The sequence below is a fragment of the Durio zibethinus genome, chromosome 13 (genome assembly GCF_047325235.1).
Source record: "Durio zibethinus cultivar Kanyao isolate XHJ-2024 chromosome 13, ASM4732523v1, whole genome shotgun sequence".
Lineage (NCBI taxonomy): Eukaryota > Viridiplantae > Streptophyta > Magnoliopsida > Malvales > Malvaceae > Durio > Durio zibethinus.
Genome location: NC_143174.1, coordinates 25,850,209 through 25,873,479, shown reverse-complemented (window position 1 = coordinate 25,873,479; position 23,271 = coordinate 25,850,209). Strand labels below are relative to the sequence as shown.

Sequence of the window (23,271 nt, the reverse complement as noted above, 5' to 3'; positions counted from 1 at the left end):
ATAAAATTTATATTCATATTCTTCAACGAATTTTAATTTTTTATTTAAATCTTCTTAAAATTTAAACAAATTTTCGAGTTTGGATAAATAATCTAATTTTTGAACAAATCAAATCTATAACTTTTATTAAACATTTCTCTTGCATAATAATAATAATAATAATAATAATAATAATAATAATAATAGAGTCTGCATGCATGGGAATTGGGGAGGATATGTGAGCTGGCTTTTAAAATTTTGGTACTTAATTCCCATTTCTTGTAAACCTTGCACGTGACTGTTTATACTCCATCTATTTCCAAATTAGGCATGGATACAAAAGCCGTGATGCAACCCACATGAATTCTCAAGATCCAACCGTATCTCTACTTTTAATTTAGGAAAAATGTTACGAAGGAAAAAAAAAAAAAAAAAAAGCAAATAAGTGTTCGTTCTTGGACATATTCCCGACATGAAAATTAATATGTTGTCTTGTTTTTCAGTGCATTTTAGCTCATATCATTGTCACGTTTTAATTATTTTAAATTAAAGAACTATTCCAAATACTTTCGTTAATTCGTAATCTTTAATTTGGAAGATGAAGAACAAATACACGACAAATGTAGTCGTGGGGTCTTAATTTATTTTTCTTGTTATATATCAGTATAAATTTGTGACTTTGTTGAGCCATATATATAATTCCCATTATAGTTGGCGTACATTTGACGTCAATTGTGTTAAGCTAAAAGACCTTAATCAATTGAACATTTATGTCATAATAGTTTTGATATCATTTAATTAAAAAGTTACAATTCAATGAGAAAAAATAAAATCAAATAATTATTTAATCACATAAAAATAATAATTTAATATAATTCAGTCCAATTAACTTATGTTTATAAGTGAGAAAAAAATATATTAATTGTAAAAAATTATAAATATATAATCTATATTAATAAGCGCTCAACAATCAATATACATAGATCTTCTCAATCTTCTTTTGTATTATGAATTATTTTCAATTTAAACAAACATATATTCATATGCACTCATGTGTCATGATCCTAAAAAAAGAGCCACAAATCTCATATCGACTGTGTACTATAGTTGATCTTGAAAATATGGGTTCACACTGCCCTCTCTTTGTGAAGCACCTTTTGTGGGATAAAATTGTGATGTTAGAGTGGATAATATTTCATAAAGATGTAGATCTTAAGCTAATTTGAGATGCCGGATGAGTGCATGTCTTGATTTTGAAGCCGCACGGGCCTAGAAGTTAAGTCTCGACCTTTGACAAGTGGTATTATAGTCAACTTTGAAGGTACAAACAATGTGTCATCGAGAACAGTGGGCCCTCGTTAGTGTGGGAAAGGCTATCATGATCTTAGAGAAGAACCATGAATCTCATATCGATTGTGTACTAAAGTTGATCTTAGGATATATGGGTTCACATAACCCTCTTTTTATGAGATGCCTTTTGCGCGACAAAACTGTGAGACTAGAGGGATCAAAGCGAATAATACATCACAAAAGTATGAATTTTAAGCTGATATGAGATGTCGGATGAGTGTATACCTGAGTTTTGAAGTCGCCCGGGCTTGGAGGTTGAGTCTCAACCCGTGACACATGCACTATATCTATGTAGACCATTTCAATCTCTTTTAGTCTACTCACAAACATTCAAACATATATACTCATAAAATGTAAATCTCTAGTAGTCTTATGAGATGTCACCTCATAAAACTATACAACTCCCTTGCATCTTTTTTTTCATTCTAACTCTGTAGAAACTTTACCTATTTATAAGCATATAAACTTGCATATCAAAAATTCATTTTTTCTTAGAATTCTTTTTTTACAAGACTTTTTATCTATCAAGTAATATCTAATCAATCTTAAATTTGTCTATCAAGAATACATTTTCTCTTAAAATTTTTTTTTTACAAGTCTTTTTGTTCATCAAGTAATATCTAGTCAATCTCAAATAAATTTCTTATGATATTTGAGTTATTATTTTCAACAAATTATAGTAATAGAAAGCCAGACAGTGACTTAGACTAAAAAAGTCTTTGTTGGGCTTAAAGCAACAAACACAATAATGCAGAAGTAATATATCACAATAAACTCACAATAATAGACAATAATAAACAATCAACAATGCTAAAAAAATAAAGCACACCAAAATTTACGTGAAAAATCTTTCAGTGTAGAGAGAAAAAATCACAGACAATTAGAAAAATCTCTACTATCAAATAATAGATATACAAAATTTACTTCTAACTAAAATTAAAGCTAATAAATAACTAGAGAAATAATTAAAAATATCTCACCAAATAGGTGACTCAATGTATACACTATAGATTTATTCATAGAAAGCTTCAAATTTGATTTTCATTATTCAGAATGTAAAACTCCAAATTATAAACTTTTGATAAAATTTTAGTTCGATCGGATCATAGATTAACTTTTATTCAACTAACTCTTTCTTCTCTATTTTCTCTTTATCTTTTTTTACTTTTTTTTTCTCTCTCTGATGTCACACATTTCACGTCCAAATTGCCCACTTTTCTTTTTTATTAAGTAAGGCTCTATTTCATGACTAAAACAAAGAGTTTTGGGCCTTAATCGATCAACCAATTACATAGGGTTGGACCCCACATTTTTTAACAATCTCTCCCTTCAATCCTATTAGGAAAAGAGCAGTTTCATTTGAAATTTACCTTGATTAAGGAATCCATTCTAGCTAAGTTACTACAGAGCTTAAATTTTTTCATGAAAAGTGTCTTAGTCAACATATCTACTGCATTTTATTAGTATAGACTTTCTTCAACTGTATCTGTTATTCTTCAATCACTGAATGTAACCAATGATATATAATATCAATATGCTTTGTTTTACATGGTACATGGTATGTTTACTCAAATTTAAAGCACTCTGGCTATTATAAAACACTATATATTCTTTTTGATTCAACCCTAATTCAAAAAGAAAATGTTTCATCCAAAATATTTCTTTACCTGCTTTAGTTGCTACAATATACTCAACCTCTATAGTTGATAAGGCAATACACTTTTGTAACTTAGACTGCTAAGACACAGCTCTTCCTGTAAAAGTAAATAAATACTATGAAGTAGATTTTTTTTTATCAAGATCACCTGCCATGTTAGCATCAGTAAACCTTTTTAAAACTAGTTATAAAACTTTATAAATCAAGCACACTATTGAAGTGCCTCTCAAATATCTAAAAATTATTTTACTACTTCTCAATGAACTTTTTTCTGGATTAAATAAAAATCTACTCATTACACCAACTGCATGAGCAATATTAAGCCATGCGTAAGCTATAAAATACATCAAAAAATTGATTGTAAAACAATAAGGAATACTAGACAAAGTTTGTTGCTCTTTTTTAGTTACCGTACAAGATTTTTTACTTAAATAAAAATGGTTAACAAGTGAATTGTTAACTAATTTAGCATGTTGCATGTTGAATTTACAAAATAGCCATTTAACATACTTTTTTTTCGTGATAACCATAACTTTTTAGCTCTCCTATCCCGATTAATATCCATATCGAAAATCTACTTTGCTGGACCTAAATTCTCCATGTCAAAGGACTTAGACAATTGTTATTTCAACCTGTAAACCATACCAACATCTGATTTTACAATCAACATATCATTAACATATAATAAGAGAATAATAAAGTTACCATTAGAAAATTTTTTGACATACACACAAGAATTCGTTGTCATTCTTTTATAGCTATGGCTCACCATAAAAAAATTAAACTTTTTGTATCACTGTCACGGAACTTATTTCAAGCATAAAAACTTTTTTTCAGTTTGCAAATTAAGTACTCTTTTTTTTTTACTTAAAAACCCTCAGGCTAGTCCATATAAATGTCTTTATGCAAATCACCATGTGAAAATGCAGTCTTAATATTAAGTTATCCAAGTTCAAGATTTAAACTAGCTACTAATCTTAATACCACTTGAATAAAACTCATTTTCACAATTGGAGAAAAGATCTCATCAAAATCGATGCTAGGTTTCTGAAAAAAAATTTTACCATCAATCAAACTCTGTACCCCACTAACTTGTCACCATCTTTTTTTAACTTGAACACCTGTTTATTCTTTAATGGCTCCATCCCTTTTGAAAGTTTAATAAAATCATATGTACTATTTTTTTGTAATGACTCAATTTTTTCTTTCATTGTTTTTAATTAATGCTCTTAATCTGAAGTAGTTTGTACATTTTAGAAGTTCTCTGGTTATAATTAAAATAAAATTTGAACTTGGATATCTGATGAATGGCCTGTGCTCTTTGATAGATCTCCTAGTTAAGATTATACACCACTTGATACCAAAAATAGCTCATCCTCCTCAACATTCTCTGGTAGAGAGGACTGTTCACTCTACTTAACATTCTCAGGTAGAGAAGATTGCTTCTTTTATTTAAAATTGATTTTATTTGGTTAATCATTAATTATGACTGACTCATTCATATTCTCAAGTTTTATTTCTTACTCATTTTCACTATCTGTGGCTTTTTTTTTGTGAAACCCTTATTAGTATTGAAACATCACACTAAAAAATAATCTGTGTAGTTTTTTCATTTTTAATAAAATCTGCTATGGTTTTTTTTCATGGAAAACTACATCTCTGCTTCTGATTATTTTTCTTTGCATTGAATTCTATATCCTGTAGCTAAATTTCTCATCACTATGTCTTATAAACACACACTGTATGATTTTATTGTCACACTTTGACCTTTATTTTTTTAGCACATACATGAATGCTTTACACTCAAAAAATTTTAAATAAGAGTATAAAATATCTTTTTCTGTCCACATTTTTTGTGAAATATCAAAGTCCAAAGAAATTGATGGTGATCTATTAAGCAAATAATAAGCTGTATTAACTGCTTCACCCCAGAATGGTTTTAGTAATTTTGACATCCTCAATATATATTTGACTTTTTTTTATAATAGTACAGTTCATCTTTTTAGCTACACTATTATGCTACAATGTTTTAGGTTCTGTAATCTCATGCCTGATCTTATATTTTGAACGATATTCTTTAAAATCTTTGGATGTGTATTCCCCACCATTATTAGTTTGAATACATTTTAAGGGTAGTCCTATAATTTTTTTCACCATGACATAAAATTTTTAAAAATACTGTAATACCTAACTTTTATTTTTTTACATATACACTCAAGTCTTATGTAAATCATTATCAATAAAAGTAATGAAATACATGCTATCACCTAATTATTCAACCTCGATGAGACCACATACATCAGAATGAATCAATCCAATATATTTTCTTTTCTTTGAGAACTTTTACAAAAAGAAACTCTATGATGCTTGCCAAATAAACAATGATCACATGAATCGAGAGATATACCTTTGGTCAAGGTAATGAGAGATTGTCTTGTCAAAACTTATAACCCTTTATCACTCATGTATGCCAGCCTCTTATGCCACAAGTTGCTGAAGCATCATCGTCAATGACATTTATCTAAGTACTATTCATTTATATCTATATCTTGTACATTGTACATCATAGTTTTCTCATTACAACTACCTAGATCCTTTGAGAAGTTTTTACTATACATTTTTTTGTTGACTCTTATATCTTTCTTTATTAAGGGTATTAATAGCAAGCAAGTTCATTCTCATATCTAAAATATATCTAACATCCTTCAAAGTCAACATGCAGCCATACTAGTTTGTATAACAATATCACAAATCCTAATAATTTATGACACACTCTTATTTTTCATCTTGGTACAACTAAAGTCTCTTATTTTGTAAGTTTTAAACAACTCCCTCTTAGGAATACACTGATATGTCGCTTCTGTGTCAACTATCCACTCAATATCGAGATCACTAACATGATTATAATCACCATGTGTACAAATCAAAGTAACTAAATCACTATCTAAATTTACTACTATAATATTGCAATCATTTGAACTCTTTCATTTCTTATCTTTTTGCTCGTACTTCAAGATTTTGCAATATCACTTTATATAACCTACTTTACCACAATGAAAGCACTTTACTTTATTTTTAAACTTGGATATATATTTAGACTTACTATAACCTTTTGAATTTTGACCTCTGTTGATGTTTTTAACTTTATTCTCTGTGACCAAAGCTTAATTCTCATAGTCTAAATCTTTTTGTCTTGCTTTTTCATTAAGCATACTGTCATTTATCATCTCTAATGTTACCTTATAATCGAAGCTGAATTAAGAATAGTCATAAGTAGAATATTCCATCTATTTGGCAATAAACCTAAAAGAATCAATGCCTTCATTTCATCATCAATTTTAAACTCCATAATAGTCATTTGATTAAATATATCTTAAAAATTATTCAAGTGCTTTATAACAAATCGTCTATCTCTATACTGTAAAGTTGTAAGCTTTTTAAGAAGCATAACTTTATGCATGCATGTTTTCCTCTTATACAATGCTATCATTTTTTTTCAAACAGTGTAAGCATCTGTCTCCTACCCTATATGATGGAACACGCTGATATCAACCCATTTTCTGATTACAGCTAGTATTTTTCTACCCAACTTCTTTCAATTTTCATCTTTCGTATTTATTGGTTTAGCCATATCACCCAATATAAGCTCATATAAATCTTTGTAGTATAAATAATTTTCCATCATAGGCTTTTAAATTGAATAATTTGATGTTGTCAATTTTATCATGGAACTCATCACTTTCCATGATTTCAAACAAAATTTACTTCTATCTTGAGTTGCTTCTGTGTCGATATCTCAAAATAACATTCACTTTGATATCACTTATTGGGCTTAAAGCAACAAATATAACAACATAAAAGTAATATATCACAATAAACTTATAGTAAAAGATAACAATCAATAATCAACAATGCAAAAAATATAAATCACACAAAGATTTATATGAAAATTTTTCAGTGTAGAGGGAAAAAATTAGGGCTACCAAAAAAATTTTCACTATTAAATAATAGATATACAAAGTTTACTTTTAGCTAAAACTAAAGCTAATCAATAATTGAAAAGATAATTTGAGAAATCTTATCAAATAAATAACTTAAAAAATATATCCTAAATTTATTCCTAAATAGCTTTAAATCTAATTTTTATCATTCAAAATATAACACTTTAAATCATAAACTTACTGATAAAATTTTAACACAATCAAATTACGAATTAACTTCTATTTAATTAACTCACCTTTCTCTCTTTTCTCTCTATCTTTTCGAACTTTTCTTTTTTTTTCTTCGACACTACACACTTTACGTCAAAACTACCTACTTTTCTTTTTTATTAAGTAGGGCTTTATTTCACGACTAAAACAAAAGGCTTTGAACCTTTAATCGGTCAACCAATTACATGGAACAGGACCCACACTTCCTAACAGTTTTACGGAGTGGGAGCTCTTAGATTTGCGCTGATTAGCACTTCAACCAAATCTTTGGTTCTGATTGTGAAGGGCATCACTCCACTACTTTTAATAAATCCAAGCAATGTCTTGAAGCATTAACGAAAAGGAAATGCTGCTTAGAGTTGATAATTGCAGGCCGATATATATTTATAAATAAGCAACAGCAAGAGTAGACTACTAGTACTAGAAGACATTGTTTTAATTTGGCTTTGTTCGTTTCTAAAAAGCTCGTGTGTATATATATCAATGAAGAATTGGCAGTTTCTTGTTGCTTTCGAAGGAGCATTAACTGAGTATATGAGCCTTGGAGAACCCAAACAAGGCCAAATAAACAAGTAAAAGAAAAGTGGGGTTGCTTTGATTCGTGTCATTAGCTACGCTAAGTTTATTTTCATTTGGCCAAAAGTTTTGTCAGAGGCAAGAGGTGAGAACGAATCTGCATATGAAGATGGTTGAAAAAAGGGGATCTAAAAAAAATAGCAGGAGAATAATGAGCTGGGTGATTTGAAATGGGAGGTGAAAAGGTCTTAATGTATTAAGTATAGGAGAAGACTTGATGATGGAAGGAGAGGAAAAAAAAAAGGAGAGAAAGTAGTGATAGTAATTAGATGGAGTCATGTGAGGGCATTTATATAGTGGGGTTTTAGTGTTCTTTGTAGCTTAGCGCACATGGGGTGGGAGAATACTCCCCTCTTTAGGTAGGTGCAAAAAGGCAAAAGCAGCATGTGAAGCCATGTGCCCACTCTCATGTCTCAACAGACCCACCCTTGTAAGATTTTGCACATGAATCTTTGGCATTATTATGGAAAATGTTAATCATCACTCTCCATTTTGAGTTATATATGATGACTTTTCATCCTTCTATTAGTATTATTACTAGCTACTGCATTTGGTCCATAAGACAGACTCTAATTAAGGGTAGCTACTGCACTATTATGATGAAATGAGTGAGGTCCATAATTAAAAATCTGATGCACTCGCAGTTCCGGTGAACCTATTTTCACCCATATTTTGGATTATTTAAATAAAATATATTTGTTATCATGCATGTAAACTGAGATTTACATGTCAGTAAGTAAATATGTGCGAAGAAAAACTTTACATGAAAGAAAAAATGTCATCCTCACTTCCACCCTGCGCAATTAGCTCCTCATTTTTGGACTCTCTCTCTATTTTTCTAACACTTTAGTGGGCGGAAGTCCTTATGTCAAAGTCGGTTTGGTAACCATGAACCTTTTTCTTTTGTGTGTGTGTGGACTGTGGAGTGAACTGAAATAAGAGATCACATTTGTACATATGCCATATATCCACCAATGACCAATCCTTCTGTTTATAATATAAGACCTACCAGCATGCTTAAGCTGTATGTCCTGAAGCAGTTGTTGTTCTCCAACTTTTTCTTCTCTGAAGTTGAAGGTTTTAGAAAACAATAGCTCCTTTATCTCTCTCTCCTTTGTCCATCATTCTTTTAACATTTCTTTTTTTTTTTTCATTAAATTTTTATATTCTTAGCTAGCTAGCTCCTTGGATTTGTCCTTATATCTTTGATTTAACAATTCTTTGATAGCTTTGATTCTCATACAAACATTATTCTTTATTCTCATATTATAACAAAACTGTTTTTTCTGTTGTTTCTATTTCATTGTCCTGATCATTACTTATTATTGTTATAGTGACAGATTTATTCGCATTCTGGGATGGAAGGACACATGAATAAACGAAGACGTGTTTATTCTGTGGAACCAAGGAAGATAAGGCAAGCAAGTTTTGCAAGAAAATATGTGAATTACTTGGTCCCTGCTCTAACAAAGATCAGCAAAGAAATATCCTCTTCCGACCAATGTATTGATCATGAAATAGAGAAGATTGTGAGGTATGAAGTAGACATGGCATTGGCTTTATCTGCTGAAGGGTTTGCTTGGAGTCATGCCTTGAAAAACCAGCTTCAACTAAACGTTAATAATGTAGGTAGATTCCAAAGTTCTTTAACTCATGATCAGCTGCTTGCCTCCTTCAAAATTTCTTCATCAAGTACTTGTAGTCCAAACCGTGCAGAAAATGAGGTTGATGATAACCAAAATGCAATGCTGTTAAAGAAGATCTCATCCAATTCCATTTCCAACCTTAACCATGAATGTGCCACTAAGAAATCGAAAAGGGCTAAAAGAGCAGAAATGGAGATGGGAACTGCGACAGAAGAAGGAATGGAAAGTGAAGAGGAGGAGGAGAGCAAAAGGCGGTTGACATATGTAAAGAATCTTTTACCAGGAGGGAATGAGCTGATGGATGATGATGAAATCTTGTTAATTGAATTGGGAAGTTATATTTCATGTCTTGAGTTGCAGGTGAATATTCTTAGATCTATGGTTGAAATAAATTAATTAGATTAATTTCCGTTTCCTAAGTTAATTTCTACAAAGGCAAGCAATCAATTTGGACACTGCTGGCCCCAAGCCAAGACATATATATTGATATTGTCGCTGCTGTTTCATTATTTTAAAAGTTGTAAATATATTTGCATCCCAAAGAAAATGAAAAAAAAAGAGGAGAGTTGCACTTTCTCCCTTCATTTATTTTTTTGTTCATTTAAACATCTAGTATAAATTAATTGGTTTTTGCTATAGATGAAGGAATCATATTGCTGATATTTTGTCCACCATAGCCTCTTTTTTTGAGTTGTATTTTGGTCCTTTTCTTTTCCTTCCTTTTCCTCTAAGTTTATACACTACCCTTGTGTTTATAATTGTTGACATGGACAAAAACTTCAGTGTTACACTTGAAATCAGTACTGTACATTTTTTATTCAATTTTTTGTTAATCATTTATTGTGCTTTCTTTTAGCTTTGCATCACCATTAAAAATGCTAGCCTTTGACCAAATACAAGTTCATTAATGGCTCAGTAAAAAAGAAAGGTAGCATCCATGAATGTTGAGAAGAAACTTTGTGAACCAATATTTGGTCAGGCACTCAAAACCATTGTTGTAGATCACTGCTTACCGCTTAATTGCCAAAATTAATTACATTGTAATTCTGATGTAGTGTTGTGTCTGTTCTGTTTTGATATGGTTTACTCTGGAATTACAAGTCATTGACATAATATTAGCTAAATGCCAGCTATATGATCAAGTTCTGGACAGAAAGTTTTTTTCTTTGATGGCAAATCTAACACAATGAAAATTTTCATTCCAAACATTTTCAAAGATCGATCTGTTCATGGAATAGACTGCACTGTTTGAGTACCGTTCTTTGCACACTCTTAAGGATAATGTCAAGTGATAAAACGCTAGTCATAAAATGCCATCCTGAAGTCCTTCCAGAAACCTAAGCTCATGGAATAAGGAAACTTGAAACTCCTTTTGGCATTTGATATATAGTTGCCAATTGCCAGTCAAAGGCAGTTAACTTGAGCAACCGATAGTGTAGATAGTGTACACAAGAATACAGAGAAGATAGAAAACCCAAGGGAAAAGTAGATAAACTGTGTAACATGGAACATTACATGGCTCCTTATTGGAGCATGAAGTGACCAATAACACAACCCTTTCTTCCGGCCTTGAATTACATAAAGAAAAGAAAAGGAAACAGCTAGGGCAGGAAAATTATACCACAGACATGTTGTCCCTATCTAGAAAGTTTAAACTAATTAATTAGTTCTTCTTTCTCTTCAATGACCAGCATATGTCGTCATTGAACTACAACCTTCAATTTCAAGCATTTTTCCCGTTTCTAAACTGTATAATGCTGCTGGATTGTATCAATGTCCAGTCCCTTCAGCTTCACTACTGACTCCACATGCCCTTTGAGGGTGTGAAGCTCTCGAAGCCTATAAGCAAACAGTGGTAAAATTTTTTGTTGTTATATATACTAGAATCCATAATTGTGCCAGAAGATCTAAAGTATAATGATAAACAGTTTTAGCTATTAATTACTAGATGTTTAAAGAAATATTTCATGTGGAAGTTAGTATATTCTTAGGAAGGATAACTGAATGTGTACCTTGCAACCTCTGCTCGTCTCTTGGCCTGCTCAGCAATCTCGGACAACTCTCTATAGCTGTTCTTGTCATTGAAGAGATTAGTAGTTTCTGGTGGCTGAAGCCCATGTAATGTCCTTTGAGCAAGAGCCCATTGAGCCTCTCTCTCTTCCTTGCCATAATCTTTCTTGGTGGTGAACGCAGTCTGTTACAGCGGCCAGATTAGTAAACCAAACAACCGAATGCAAAGAAATATATAATTTTTTTTTTTGAAGTAATCTAATGTAAGATAAGTATACCTTATTTTCAAGTAAGTTGAGCCACGCTTTTCCACTTAAGATGTAACGAATGGCAAACTTCATTGGATCCAGTGGAATGTAGAAAATAATATTGTAAAGCCATATTACACCAGCCCATCCCCAACCAATTCCTTTAATCTTTGCAAATCCCCAGTTAGCATAGACAGCAAGCATAGTAGCAACCTAAAAAACACCAGAATTGATTAGCTTACTATAATATGCATCCCTTCATTGAACTCAGAAATTGGATATAATGTAAAGTAAATTCTTACTAGCTGTGCAATAACGAAGGCAGTCATCAATAGTAGTCCAGGACGCTCAACATAGGACCAGCTACGTGATCTAGTCACAAAAATCAGAGACTGGCTTACAATGCTCACTTGTAAATATAAAGCAGCCATCATTTCATTGTCTCTGTGCCTTAGAGACTTAACGCCAAATTTGTCCTGCATTCATAGATACGAACTGTTAAGAGACTAAACAGAAATCAGAAATGAACTTTGAATCCTTCACAAAACATAAAGTGCCAGCTTTCAGCAACACCTACTGAAAAGAAGTGAGTATCATGCATAGCCCAGAAGAATATGACAGTCATCAATGCCAAGTAGCTTCCAAGCACAATTCCGGTGGCAAAAATTTCTTTCAGTCTCCAGCTATCAGGCAAGGGAGATGGCTTTACTCTGTCCTTTGAGATTGTCATAATAGTTCCTGAGTAATATTCAAATTGATTGATGTTAATATAATGTTCCAAGCCAGTTAATCATACAACATAAGAACATGATGAATCATATGAAAATTATGTAATAATCCACTTTATAGAATCTCACCATCATTTAGAATGGCAATGATCAAAACCATGAATGGAGAAAAGTCAAACTTCCAGATGAGAGCAATAAGCATAAACCCCAACTACAAAATCAAAAATAAAAGTCACATATATGAACCAATACACGCAGGTTAAAGTTATTAATTAATTCATATAAAATCATTTGTTATGTACATACCACAATACGGATTGTAATGGAAACTGCATAAATCTGTGAAAGTAAAGAAAGCAAAGTCATGCGTTGCAAAATATACCACGTAAATCTTTAGCATATGTTTAAAGAGGAGAGAGCAACTTACAGTGTAGTTCTTCATCCTTTGGAAAATAGCTCTGCTAGTTAAAACTGCACTGATAATAACACTCAGTCCAGGTTCTGTAAGAACAATGTCTGAAGCACTTCGTGCGGCATCTGTACAATCAGCCACAGCAATACCAATATCTGCCTTCTTTAAAGCAGGAGCATCATTAACACCATCTCCAGTCATTCCACAAATGTGCTTTTTCTCCTGCAACTTCCTCACAATTTCATATTTGTGCTCTGTAAAATGAGTGTCAAAAACAGGTGTTATGCTACTCCAGACCAAAATAAAAAATAAGAATTTCTTGCTTGTGAATAGCCAGGATGCCAAAACCAGTTACCTGGAAACACGCCAGCAAACCCATCTGCCTTCTCAATCAACTCTTCCACAGGAAGGGCAGCTATGCTGGCATCTTTGTGTTGACCTAGCAAAGAAGCAGATGGATACATGTTTGTTCCCATTCCAAGTCTGCGGCCAGTTTCCTTTGCAATGGCAAGTTGATCACCTGGACAGAAATACAAAAGTATAAGTGAGCAATTGCCTCAGAGAACGAAGTACTAGTGATCGAATTGTCCATTGATGAACTCATAAAAGGATTCAATTACCCGTGATCATCTTGACATTCACACCAAGATGAAGAGCTCTGCGAATGGTTTCTGCACTGTCATGCCTTGGAGGATCAAACAGAGACAACAAACCCACAAATTGCCATGGAGTACCAGCACTTTCTTTTGTTTTTTCTGGCACTTGCTGGAAGTATAGAAAATGAGCAAGGGTAGCTGAGTAAGGGAACATTCAATATTGAAATAACAGAATAATGATTAGAACATCGTGATTTCTAGAGAAACCTGTCTTGCAACAGCTAATGACCGAAGCCCACGTTCGGCAAACTTGTCAATGATAGAATGAACTTTCTTCCTAAGTTCTTCTTTTGCATTACAAAGGTTCAAGATCTGTCGACAGATATTAAATAATTAGGACACAGAACACCCCATAAATTTTCCTATATTAATGTAATGTTCATAATAACAAGGTTACCTGTTCAGGAGCACCTTTGCTTGCTCGGTGCCAGTTGCCATCGGAATCAATGTAAGTCAAAGCAGTTCTCTTGTCCACAGGATTGAAAGGGAAGAAGTGTACCTCTCTAATACCAGCTCTTGCCTGTATGAATAGCATATTGAACATAAATACTAATCCAAGAGCCATTTGCCCTCTCATTTTAGCCATTTAGCTGAATCAAGAAACAGAAACAGAAGAGAGAAGAAACGGGTATACCTCCTTAGGGTCAGCAAGCGTTCCAACGATGGCGGCATCAATGGCATCTTGATTTTCAGTTCTAGAGGCCCTTGCGGCAAGCAGGAGAACATGCTCCTTATCCGCATCCTTTACAAATACCTCAATCAAGTTTTTATCAACACTCAGCTTGTTGAGAGTTAATGTTCCTGTCTTATCACTACAAAGGACATCCATACCGGCCATTTCTTCAATGGCAGTCATACGCTTGGTGATAGCACCCTGCTGAGACAGCCTGTGAGATCCAATGGCCATGGTTACAGACAAAACAGTGGGCATAGCAATCGGAATACCACCAATCAAGAGAACCAAGAGATTGTCGATTCCATCCCTGTACTTGCGGTGCTGAATTGGATACATGACTATGATCTCAACCAACATACCAGTGGCAATGGAACAAATACAGAAGTTTCCAATAGCAGTGAGCACCTTTTGGAAGTGTCCTACTTGATTGGTGCTGTCCACAAGATGTGCAGCCTTTCCAAAGAAGGTATGAACACCGGTAGCAATAACAACAGCTTCGATTTCACCCTGTTTGCAAGTTGAACCAGAGAAGATTTCATCCCCAGGATTCTTGGTCACAGGAAGTGACTCTCCTGTTAGGGCAGATTGATCAATCTTCAATGGATCACCTTCAAGAAGACGGGCATCAGCAGGGATGATATCTCCCAATTTAATGCTAATGATATCTCCTGGAACCAGAATTGCTGCTTCTTGCTCACTCCACTTTCCATCCCTAAGCACCTATATTTCACCACCATATAAGTTAACAACGAATTTCAACATGTTTGCAAGAAAAATAATCCTTCAAATTACTAAAATATAGCAATCACAAACTTTCTGATATAAGCATCGGGCATAACCAGTCATCAGATCATCCACCATGTGCATAAATACATATCTAGAATTAGAATCTTTCTTGGCTAATTCTTACATGAGCATTAGTTTTAGTTTTAGTTTTCTTTTAGTAAACAGAAAAAAAAAATCCTACTCCTCCAACAAAAGTGTACTAAAAAATCTCGCTTTTAATTACCTTGGTTTTTGGAGCAAGACCAGCCATGAGAGCAGCAGCAGCATTTCCAGCATTGTTTTCTTCAATGAAACTGATGGTAGAGTTAATTACCAACAAACAAACAATGCCGACAAAGTCTTGCCAATCCGGGGGCTTCCCACCACCATTAGCCAAAGCAATGGCCATGATCGCAGCAGATTCCATGACCCATGACAGGGGATTCCACATGAACCCCAAAAACTTGAGAATTTTGCTTTCCTGATCATTTAAATATACAATATTCCAAATTTTTAGCAATCAACATTAGGTCTTTAAGCAATTTTCTTGTCAACATGAATTGAATTTGATAGGCCACTATATATTGTAAGCATGATAATAACACCTTTTTCTCTTCTAGCTTGTTGGGTCCGAAAATCTGAATCCTGTTGGCTCCCTCTTCCGAAGTCAATCCTTCTTCGGTACATTTCAGCTGCTCAAACACTTCCTCGATGGGGATTTTTTCCTGTAAACCGAGTAATTACCATGGCATTGAGATTTCCATCCTATTTATTCTATGTGTCAAATTTTAGAGCAACAAACAAATTATGAATATAGGTTCAAATTTATCTAACTTTTTGGATTGGAATACATAGTGAAATTAAAAGTCCATCACAGTATCAACTAATCCGTAACTATTAATAAATGAATTAATAGTTGCGTCAGATAAACCTTTGAATATGATATTGGTTCGAATTTTCTGCAGATATAGGTAGCATTTAATCTGAAAAGTACAATTTTTCAGGCTGACAAGCCGACTTGGTCAAATGGACCGAGTGGGCTCATGACTTAGAGTGGCTTATGACTTGGGCCCTGGGGATGCTTCCCAAATGAAGTCAAAGCGTGGACGTAACCCATGATAAGACAACATCAAAAGGTCCTTTGTCAGGAGGTGGGATCAGTCATTCCCGACTTGTCCCACATGTGATTGGTCCGTACAATCCACGCTCCATTCTAAGTAAGTGTATCAAAATTTAGAAAATATATGTTTAAATAAAATAAAACTTTTGTCAAAAAAAAAACTTTTTTATAAATGGTAAAAAAATTAAAACTGAACGGAAAAGTACCTAAAATTCCCAAACTAACAAAACAAACAGACCACTTTCAATAAAAACAGACAAAAACACCTTTAAAAAAGTACGAGGAGAAGATTCAAACGTAGCCAACTCTGTCACTCCCCTGTTCTGTCCCTCCTTTTCACATGTTTATAACCATTTTTAGAAATTACTATAAGAGCTGTTTGGCTTGTGAGAAAAAATTTGAAAGAAAATTCGAGTAGTATTTTTCACAATATCCGATCCCTCAATAGTTATTTATTTTTACATCATTTGTAAATATTTCAACAGTTCAAAAATCAGACAAAATATCATTACTTTTGACATTTATTAGTATTTTTAATCTGTTTGTCACAGCGATAGTGCATTCTATGGCTGAGGAAATCAATTTATTTCACGTTTAAACTTTGATTTTAGCTCACTGAGAAAAAAACTCAATTTTTTTTAACAGGAAGAAGAAATTAGTTGGAAGAAAAAACTGAAGAGGTAAAAATGAATCAAATGGAAATGAATTATTTGTTACCAGATCAACAGTCTCGTTCTTGATCTCTTCCAGACTGATAGCTTTGTTACCAGCCATGTTTTGTTTCTACTGGCAAGCAGGAAGCGGCAACAACAGCTTAAGAAAATGGATACTTAAATAAAAAAGAAAAGGGTTGGGTTCGAGTGAGAGAGAAAAATTTTATACTGTGGCTTTTTTCCCTGTGCAGAAGACTGAAATATATAGCTGATCAAACGAGACACGACGAGAGGCTTTCAAGTCGTAATAAAAGCCTTCCCTTTGCCCCCCCACCCCACAAAGCCCCGCCCCGCCCCGCCGTTTAGCCCCTTGGGTGGGACCCTGCCTTTGCTGTCACTATTTCTCTTCTCTCTCTTCTTACCGGTGACTTGTCGGTTCATCATTCATCGAATCATGCCGCCACCTGACTCTTATCACGTTTACATAGGCTTTTTTTCATAATTGCATGGTAATCTTAAATAACGTCGTTAAAATGAATAATAACATATTGACTTAAGGGAACTTAAACGATTACCATAATAAGAAGAAAAAGTTAGTTTTTTTGTACCTCGCCATGGAACCACCAGTGGTGTTAGAATTACGTTGCATGTCAAGTTACGTTTTGTATGAATTTGTTATTATTTTTTTTTAAATTATCATAATGGGACAGGAAGAAAATTTATGATTTTTTTATTTTGATTTTGATATTAAAAGGAAGAAATCATTTTTAGGAAAAGAAAAAAGAAAAAATTGATTTTGATTTGTTCTTCACAGACAAAACAAAACGTAAAGCAATTTTATAAAACGATAATAATATATGATTTGGATTAAAAGCATCTGTCAGGCTTGGCCTAGCCAAGTTGGCACCTATAGAACTAGAAGCTTGCACGAGATTCATTCCGGCATGCCAACTTAAGTTCATTCAATTGAATTTTATTATTAAAATATTAAAAATATTAATATATATAACTATGTTTTAATATTTTTAAATTTAAACAAAAAATAATTATTTTATAATTCAATACTTTTCACGAAATAAGTTGAATTTGTTCCAAAATTAAGAATCCTTATCCAAAGTCGAACCAAATTCAAGCCAAATTCGCGTACCGAACAGGCTACCCATCAATGGGCAAGTCGAGTTTGGATACAGTATTATGTAAAAAATGTTATGCATGTAGGAATGTATGGAGACATGCCATGGCATGCATGGTGAAGTGAAAGATATGCATAGGCGGTTGCAAGTGGAATGGATATAAATTACAATTAAAGAATTTATAAAATTAATTAATAAAAGAGAGTAAAATAATGTTTTGTTTATATGGGAGAGATTGACTTTTAATTTTGGCGGGTCCTTAATATATAATAGAAAGTCGGTCTATCATCCCCAATCCCTAAACAAAGCACATTTCTTTTTTTTTTTGGGAAAAAAAAAGTAGAAGCAAAATTATATATGTTAGTGTGTATATATATATATAGGTATAAAACATTGATGCGTGACGTATTGATGTTGCCTTCTATCATAATTTTCTATTATTATTTTTCAAATAAAAATTTTGCATTAATATGTAATAAAAGTTAATTAAACTCTATCACCTATCAATTTATCAGCTTAATCTTTGGTGTTAGTTGTAATTAAATTTCAACCAAGTCCTGCATATATTAAAAAACAACTGAGCTTTTTCTTTCCAAATATTTAAAAAAAGAAAAAAAAGTTTCTTGTACAACTAGAGTTCTAATTTTAGGTAAAATTTACATAAAATTTCATAGTTGAAACTTGTGAAATTTTTTTAATAGAAATAAATAAATAAAAACTTTAATAAAAATTTCAAATTGATATATTGATAGAATTTAACATGAAATCAATAATATGTAAAAGTATTACTAAAAATATTGCTTATAATCTAAATTTGATCGATACTTATTCAATGATAAAAATTTTATTAATATTTTTACTAAAAATGCTTATTTAATAAATACATCAAAATTTATTAATTTTTTTAATTTACACGTTTGATCTATATGATGAAAATTTTCAATATATTAGTTTCAATTTTTTATTTTAGTTTTTGTTTCCTCATTTTTAATAAAAAATATCACAAATTTCATCTATAAAATTTCATATAAATATTTTCCTTTAACTTTAATGTTTTACCATAAATGTATCATTTCAAAATTAACCTAAAATAACTAGGCTTTTTAATTATTATTAATTATTTTATTTTTGATATGATCACTAAAAAAATTCACCAAATATAAAAAATATGGGCCAAACAGAAAATGTGTAGGTTCCTAACATTTTACTTTGTAAAAATCACATCAACCATATGGAAGAAGATGCATTATGTATGTAATTAATTCTAGACACTCCTTTTTTTTTTTTTCTGAATTTTTTGTTTGACCTATTCTTCTATTGTCGATAGCAAAGGCATAGAGTTCCACCAGCTTATTAGCAATAAGAAAAATAAGGCAAATATCACTTGATTTTCTTCTGTTTCCAGGGTTGAAATCTGTAGCTATGAACTGCACAATATAAAACCTGAGAAAAATGGTGTAGCATTAGTCATCAATCCCATCATCCCCTGGTTGATCAACTCCCCTACCAAAACACTGATCCAGGTTGAAATTTTATATATATCCAGTTGCCTACCAACAAAAGTGGAAATAATGTTGTATCGTTCCACTCAATTCTCAATTATTTTCCCTTCTTCCTTGCGTGAGTGGTGATCTTGTACTCCCACTTGCTATTGGCTAATTGGAGTTGAGAATAATATTTATATAATTTTAAAACAAAAGTCAACAAATGAAGTGTCATTTTGAATTTTAAGAATTATGAATCCCAACTGGGATTTATGATTATATACTAAGAGCAGGAGAAGATGATCATAATTTAACCAAATTTATTAGGCATTTGATTTCATTGATGATGTAATATGTGCTATTAAATTTTGCTACATCAAGGGAAAAACTCTTCTTCTATGGCCGATCATTTAGATATTTAATTTTTTTGTAAAAAAATCGATATGTAACAATCATATGATTGAGAATTATATATGTGTTTATCCTAAAAAATGATAAATTATTTTTAATTAATGTTTTTAAGTTGGAGAGAAACAAATCCCAATTTGACTTTTTTTTTTTTTTGGTGGGATTATACTCATATTAAATTAAGTTGGAGAATTTAGCCAAAAAATTATCATAAATGGTATTATATTAGTGGTTATTTTTTCTAATCAAAATCATGTAGCACGACATTATAATCCAGACATACGTAAGATTTAAATGCTCATGCAAATAATTATGTTAATTTAATTATTTTTTATTTATAATTCAATGAAGCATGTCATTTATTTAAATCTAATGGTAAAATTTTAAAATTCACCACTATAAATGTATAAGATAATTTTTTATTTATAATAAAAATTTATACCCCACCCCGAAAAAATTTAAAAAAAAAAAAAAACTTCTTATCTTTTGGCACAAGTGGAACAAACGATATTCCATATCAATAAGGATTGAAGTTTTATCCATTGAAAGCATATAAAAAATTATTGAAAAAAAATACATTTTTTGTTTATCAAATACTGAATCAGCACTTGTTGTGTAGTCCAAAGAGTAGTAGACATGAGAAATTGTGCAGGCTATTGAGGACAGACAGGAACAGGCGGCCGTCATTTTTTAAATTTCTGGCTATCATTTTGAATTAATCATGCCTCAGGAACTTCAGCTCCCATATCGAGAAATTCGTATTACTTGTTATTAATAAATTAAAGCAGATATCTTTGAATTTTTTTTTTTTAAACTGTGCCAAGAATCTGGCAAGAATCTCACATCATAAATTGTGCCATATATTATAGGCCAATAATATGTTATAGGGTCAACTGTTTGAGTGTGTATTACCCATCTAACTTAATTTATACATTAATCCAAAGAGATTAAGCATGTGAATTCAAAATTTCAAGCCTTAAAAAGAATACCTCAATAATTAAAACTTAAGATTTTAATTTAAAAATTTTGAATTTCAGTCACTTAATAAAAGAGATGAAATTCATAAGATGTGACGAAATATAAAGCCAAAATTTCAAGTTAGGAGGGGGTAAGTGTAAAAATAAAATATGTTAATATAATTAAAAATGAGCAAAATTTAAAATAATAAAAAAGTACATGTCAAATTCAAATGAAACAGTAAAATAATTTCTCTTATTAACTAATTAATCCTTTGTACGTAACTTTGAATATTTTATATAGTAGTTTTTAGCTAATGCTGGAGTATAATCGTGCGTTGTACGCATTTTTTGTGGCGTTAGAGATGGATAAATGTGTCTATTTGTGGCATCTTTACGAGCTTTAATTAATTATTTGTTTTTTTATTATTTTTATCTGGTTCAATTGGTTAAAGAAAGCTGAATTATTGTGCAAAAGCAGTGAATTGCAAACACGGCACTTCAACTTCTTTTTATTTAGAAAAAAACTAGGCAGATTTTACCGGGGGGTAAATCAACTAAGCCCCCAAATGGTTGATAATGTTGTAATCTACTTGTATGACGTTCCAAATCACATGTACAAAATCTTATTTTCTCATCTTTTGGCTTTGAGAAAAAGACCAGAGGAGCTAATTATATAAATTATTATCACATGCTATAATGTTTCAAAGAAAAATAAAATTATCTCATGCTATAACTGTAGTAATTGAGGAAAAAATAAAATTAAGTTTCTAACCATTTCTACTTGTCCAACTTACACAATTCGAGAAAGAGATTATTATTATTTATATATTTAAAATTATTAAAAATTAAATTAAAATTTAATATTTTATCGATAAATTATATAATTATCATTCTTACTCTCAAACCAATGAAACATTTAAATTTGAAATCCGATCATGGTTCATATAATTAGATTATTAACGGCTATTTGAAGAAAAGGTAATTTAAAAAAAAATACAATGTAAAAATGTGAGAAATTAGGATGTTAATATAAGAAAAGAAAAAGAGCCCATCAATTCGAAAATGAAACCACATGTTAATAATTTTGATTCAAACTTGTTATTTTAAGTTAAGAATATATATATATATATATATATATATATATTTGTACATATATGGCAGCTATGTATAAAAAAACATTTCCTTGACCAACATTTTAAATTATGGGGAAGGACAAAAAGAACTTTGCTCTAATTGGGTTGGTCAGACCAACAAATTGATGTATTTCTTTTAATGGCAGACACAAATAATCTTACAAGAGAGTGTTTAAAAAAAAAAAAGGATAATATATATATATATATATGAAGAAAAAGGGAAAGTTCTTGGAACCAAACATGATTAACGATGGAAAATGATACTTACAATAATAAAATTGTGTTAATTGGAATTGTGATTGTTTGACAACCTTGAAGAGACACTTGTTAATTAATTATATATTTAATTAATTGGCATTTTGACCAACAAAAATTACATTACAAAAAAGAAAAAAATAATGGAGTTTGAAAGAGAAATGGCTTGCCGTTAATGGCACCAACTAATTTTGAACCAACATGCTTTGTTGTCTTTCTATTTTTTTTTTCCTAATCCTAGAAAGATATTTGTCTTTCAGCAGAAAAATATAGTTTTTGATTATAAATGATCTGACCTTTTCTTAATTTTCATTGTCTGACAAAAAAAAAAAAAAAAACTATTGAAAACTCCATTTCGTCTTTCTTATGTTGTTAATGTTGTTGTCTTACATCGGCATGTCCTGTGATACAAATTGACATATATAGTTGTAGTTGACCTTGGAATTTTAATACAAATTGTTGTCACATCACATGTTTGATAATAATTTGGGATTCTTACATAATAATAATAATTATCTTGATTTATTAGCTTTAAAATTTAAATTTTGTCCAAGTTGAACCATTTTTTTCCTCTTTACAAAGCAGACATGGCCAACTAGATAATAGAGTTCAATACTATTTATTTTAATCTGAATTATTTTTCCTGACCTACTTTTGCTGACTTATCCTCAAATTTTGACACTTTCTTTTTTTTTTTTTTTTCGTTTTTTCTAAGTAGGATCATTTTCATGTGAGGATCAAGCATGCTTCTTCGGCAACGTCTCTTACGCATTGTGATGAGGACATTTTAACATTATTACCAAGAATAAGCTAACATACAAAGGTCCTCCAAGCTAAAATGTCTTCATGTAACGTTGATTCATGCTTAATTAGTGCATATCCCGATACTTACAACCACTTTATTTATCTTTAAGCTATGATTTCTTCTGTATCAAAAAATAATTTATCATCATTTATAGTTAACAATTTGGTGCGCGTCTGTGAAGAAGGATTAAACAATGTGTGAAGAATGATTAAACAATGTTATGTTATTTGTTCGTACAAGAGGTTATTATTTTATATATTAACGGTAAAATTTTAATGATTCAGATTATGCATGGCTAACGGGTTAACTCATAAAAACCGAAACCACTCGTGTAGGTTTGTGGGCATGATTTTTAAACATTTCGTTGCACAAATTTCATAATTAGATATGCATCTTTGGTGTACCAA

General features: G+C 31.4%; 2 protein-coding genes across 4 annotated transcripts; one reads left to right on the top strand and one right to left on the bottom strand.

Moving 5' to 3' along the window:
• Positions 1-8,613: 8,613 nt before the first annotated feature.
• On the top strand, positions 8,614-10,007 carry LOC111302635 (transcription factor/transcription regulator). Of its 3 annotated transcripts, none has more exons than XM_089742351.1 (2): positions 8,614-8,850; positions 9,114-10,007. In XM_089742351.1, exon 2 carries the CDS (start codon positions 9,132-9,134, stop codon positions 9,813-9,815), a length of 684 nt encoding a protein of 227 aa, XP_089598477.1. In that variant the 5' UTR covers positions 8,614-8,850; positions 9,114-9,131; the 3' UTR covers positions 9,816-10,007. The 3 variants fall into 3 exon arrangements, with proteins under 3 accessions (XP_089598477.1, XP_089598476.1, XP_089598478.1); XM_089742350.1 differs by having other exon boundaries at positions 8,619-8,850; positions 9,108-10,007; XM_089742352.1 differs by having other exon boundaries at positions 8,652-8,797; positions 9,108-10,007.
• Positions 10,008-10,778: 771 nt separating this feature from the next.
• LOC111303441 (plasma membrane ATPase 4-like) lies at positions 10,779-16,970 on the bottom strand. The gene is made up of 16 exons (XM_022899702.2): positions 16,752-16,970; positions 15,520-15,639; positions 15,159-15,395; positions 14,108-14,869; positions 13,871-13,993; positions 13,681-13,785; positions 13,438-13,582; positions 13,173-13,337; positions 12,833-13,071; positions 12,712-12,744; positions 12,535-12,616; positions 12,255-12,415; positions 11,980-12,153; positions 11,708-11,890; positions 11,432-11,613; positions 10,779-11,258 (listed from the first exon to the last, which is right to left on the bottom strand). The coding sequence occupies exons 1-16, from the start codon at positions 16,806-16,808 to the stop codon at positions 11,162-11,164; spliced, it is 2,865 nt and encodes a 954-aa protein (XP_022755437.1). The 5' UTR covers positions 16,809-16,970; the 3' UTR covers positions 10,779-11,161.
• Between the last annotated feature and the right edge of the window lie 6,301 nt (positions 16,971-23,271).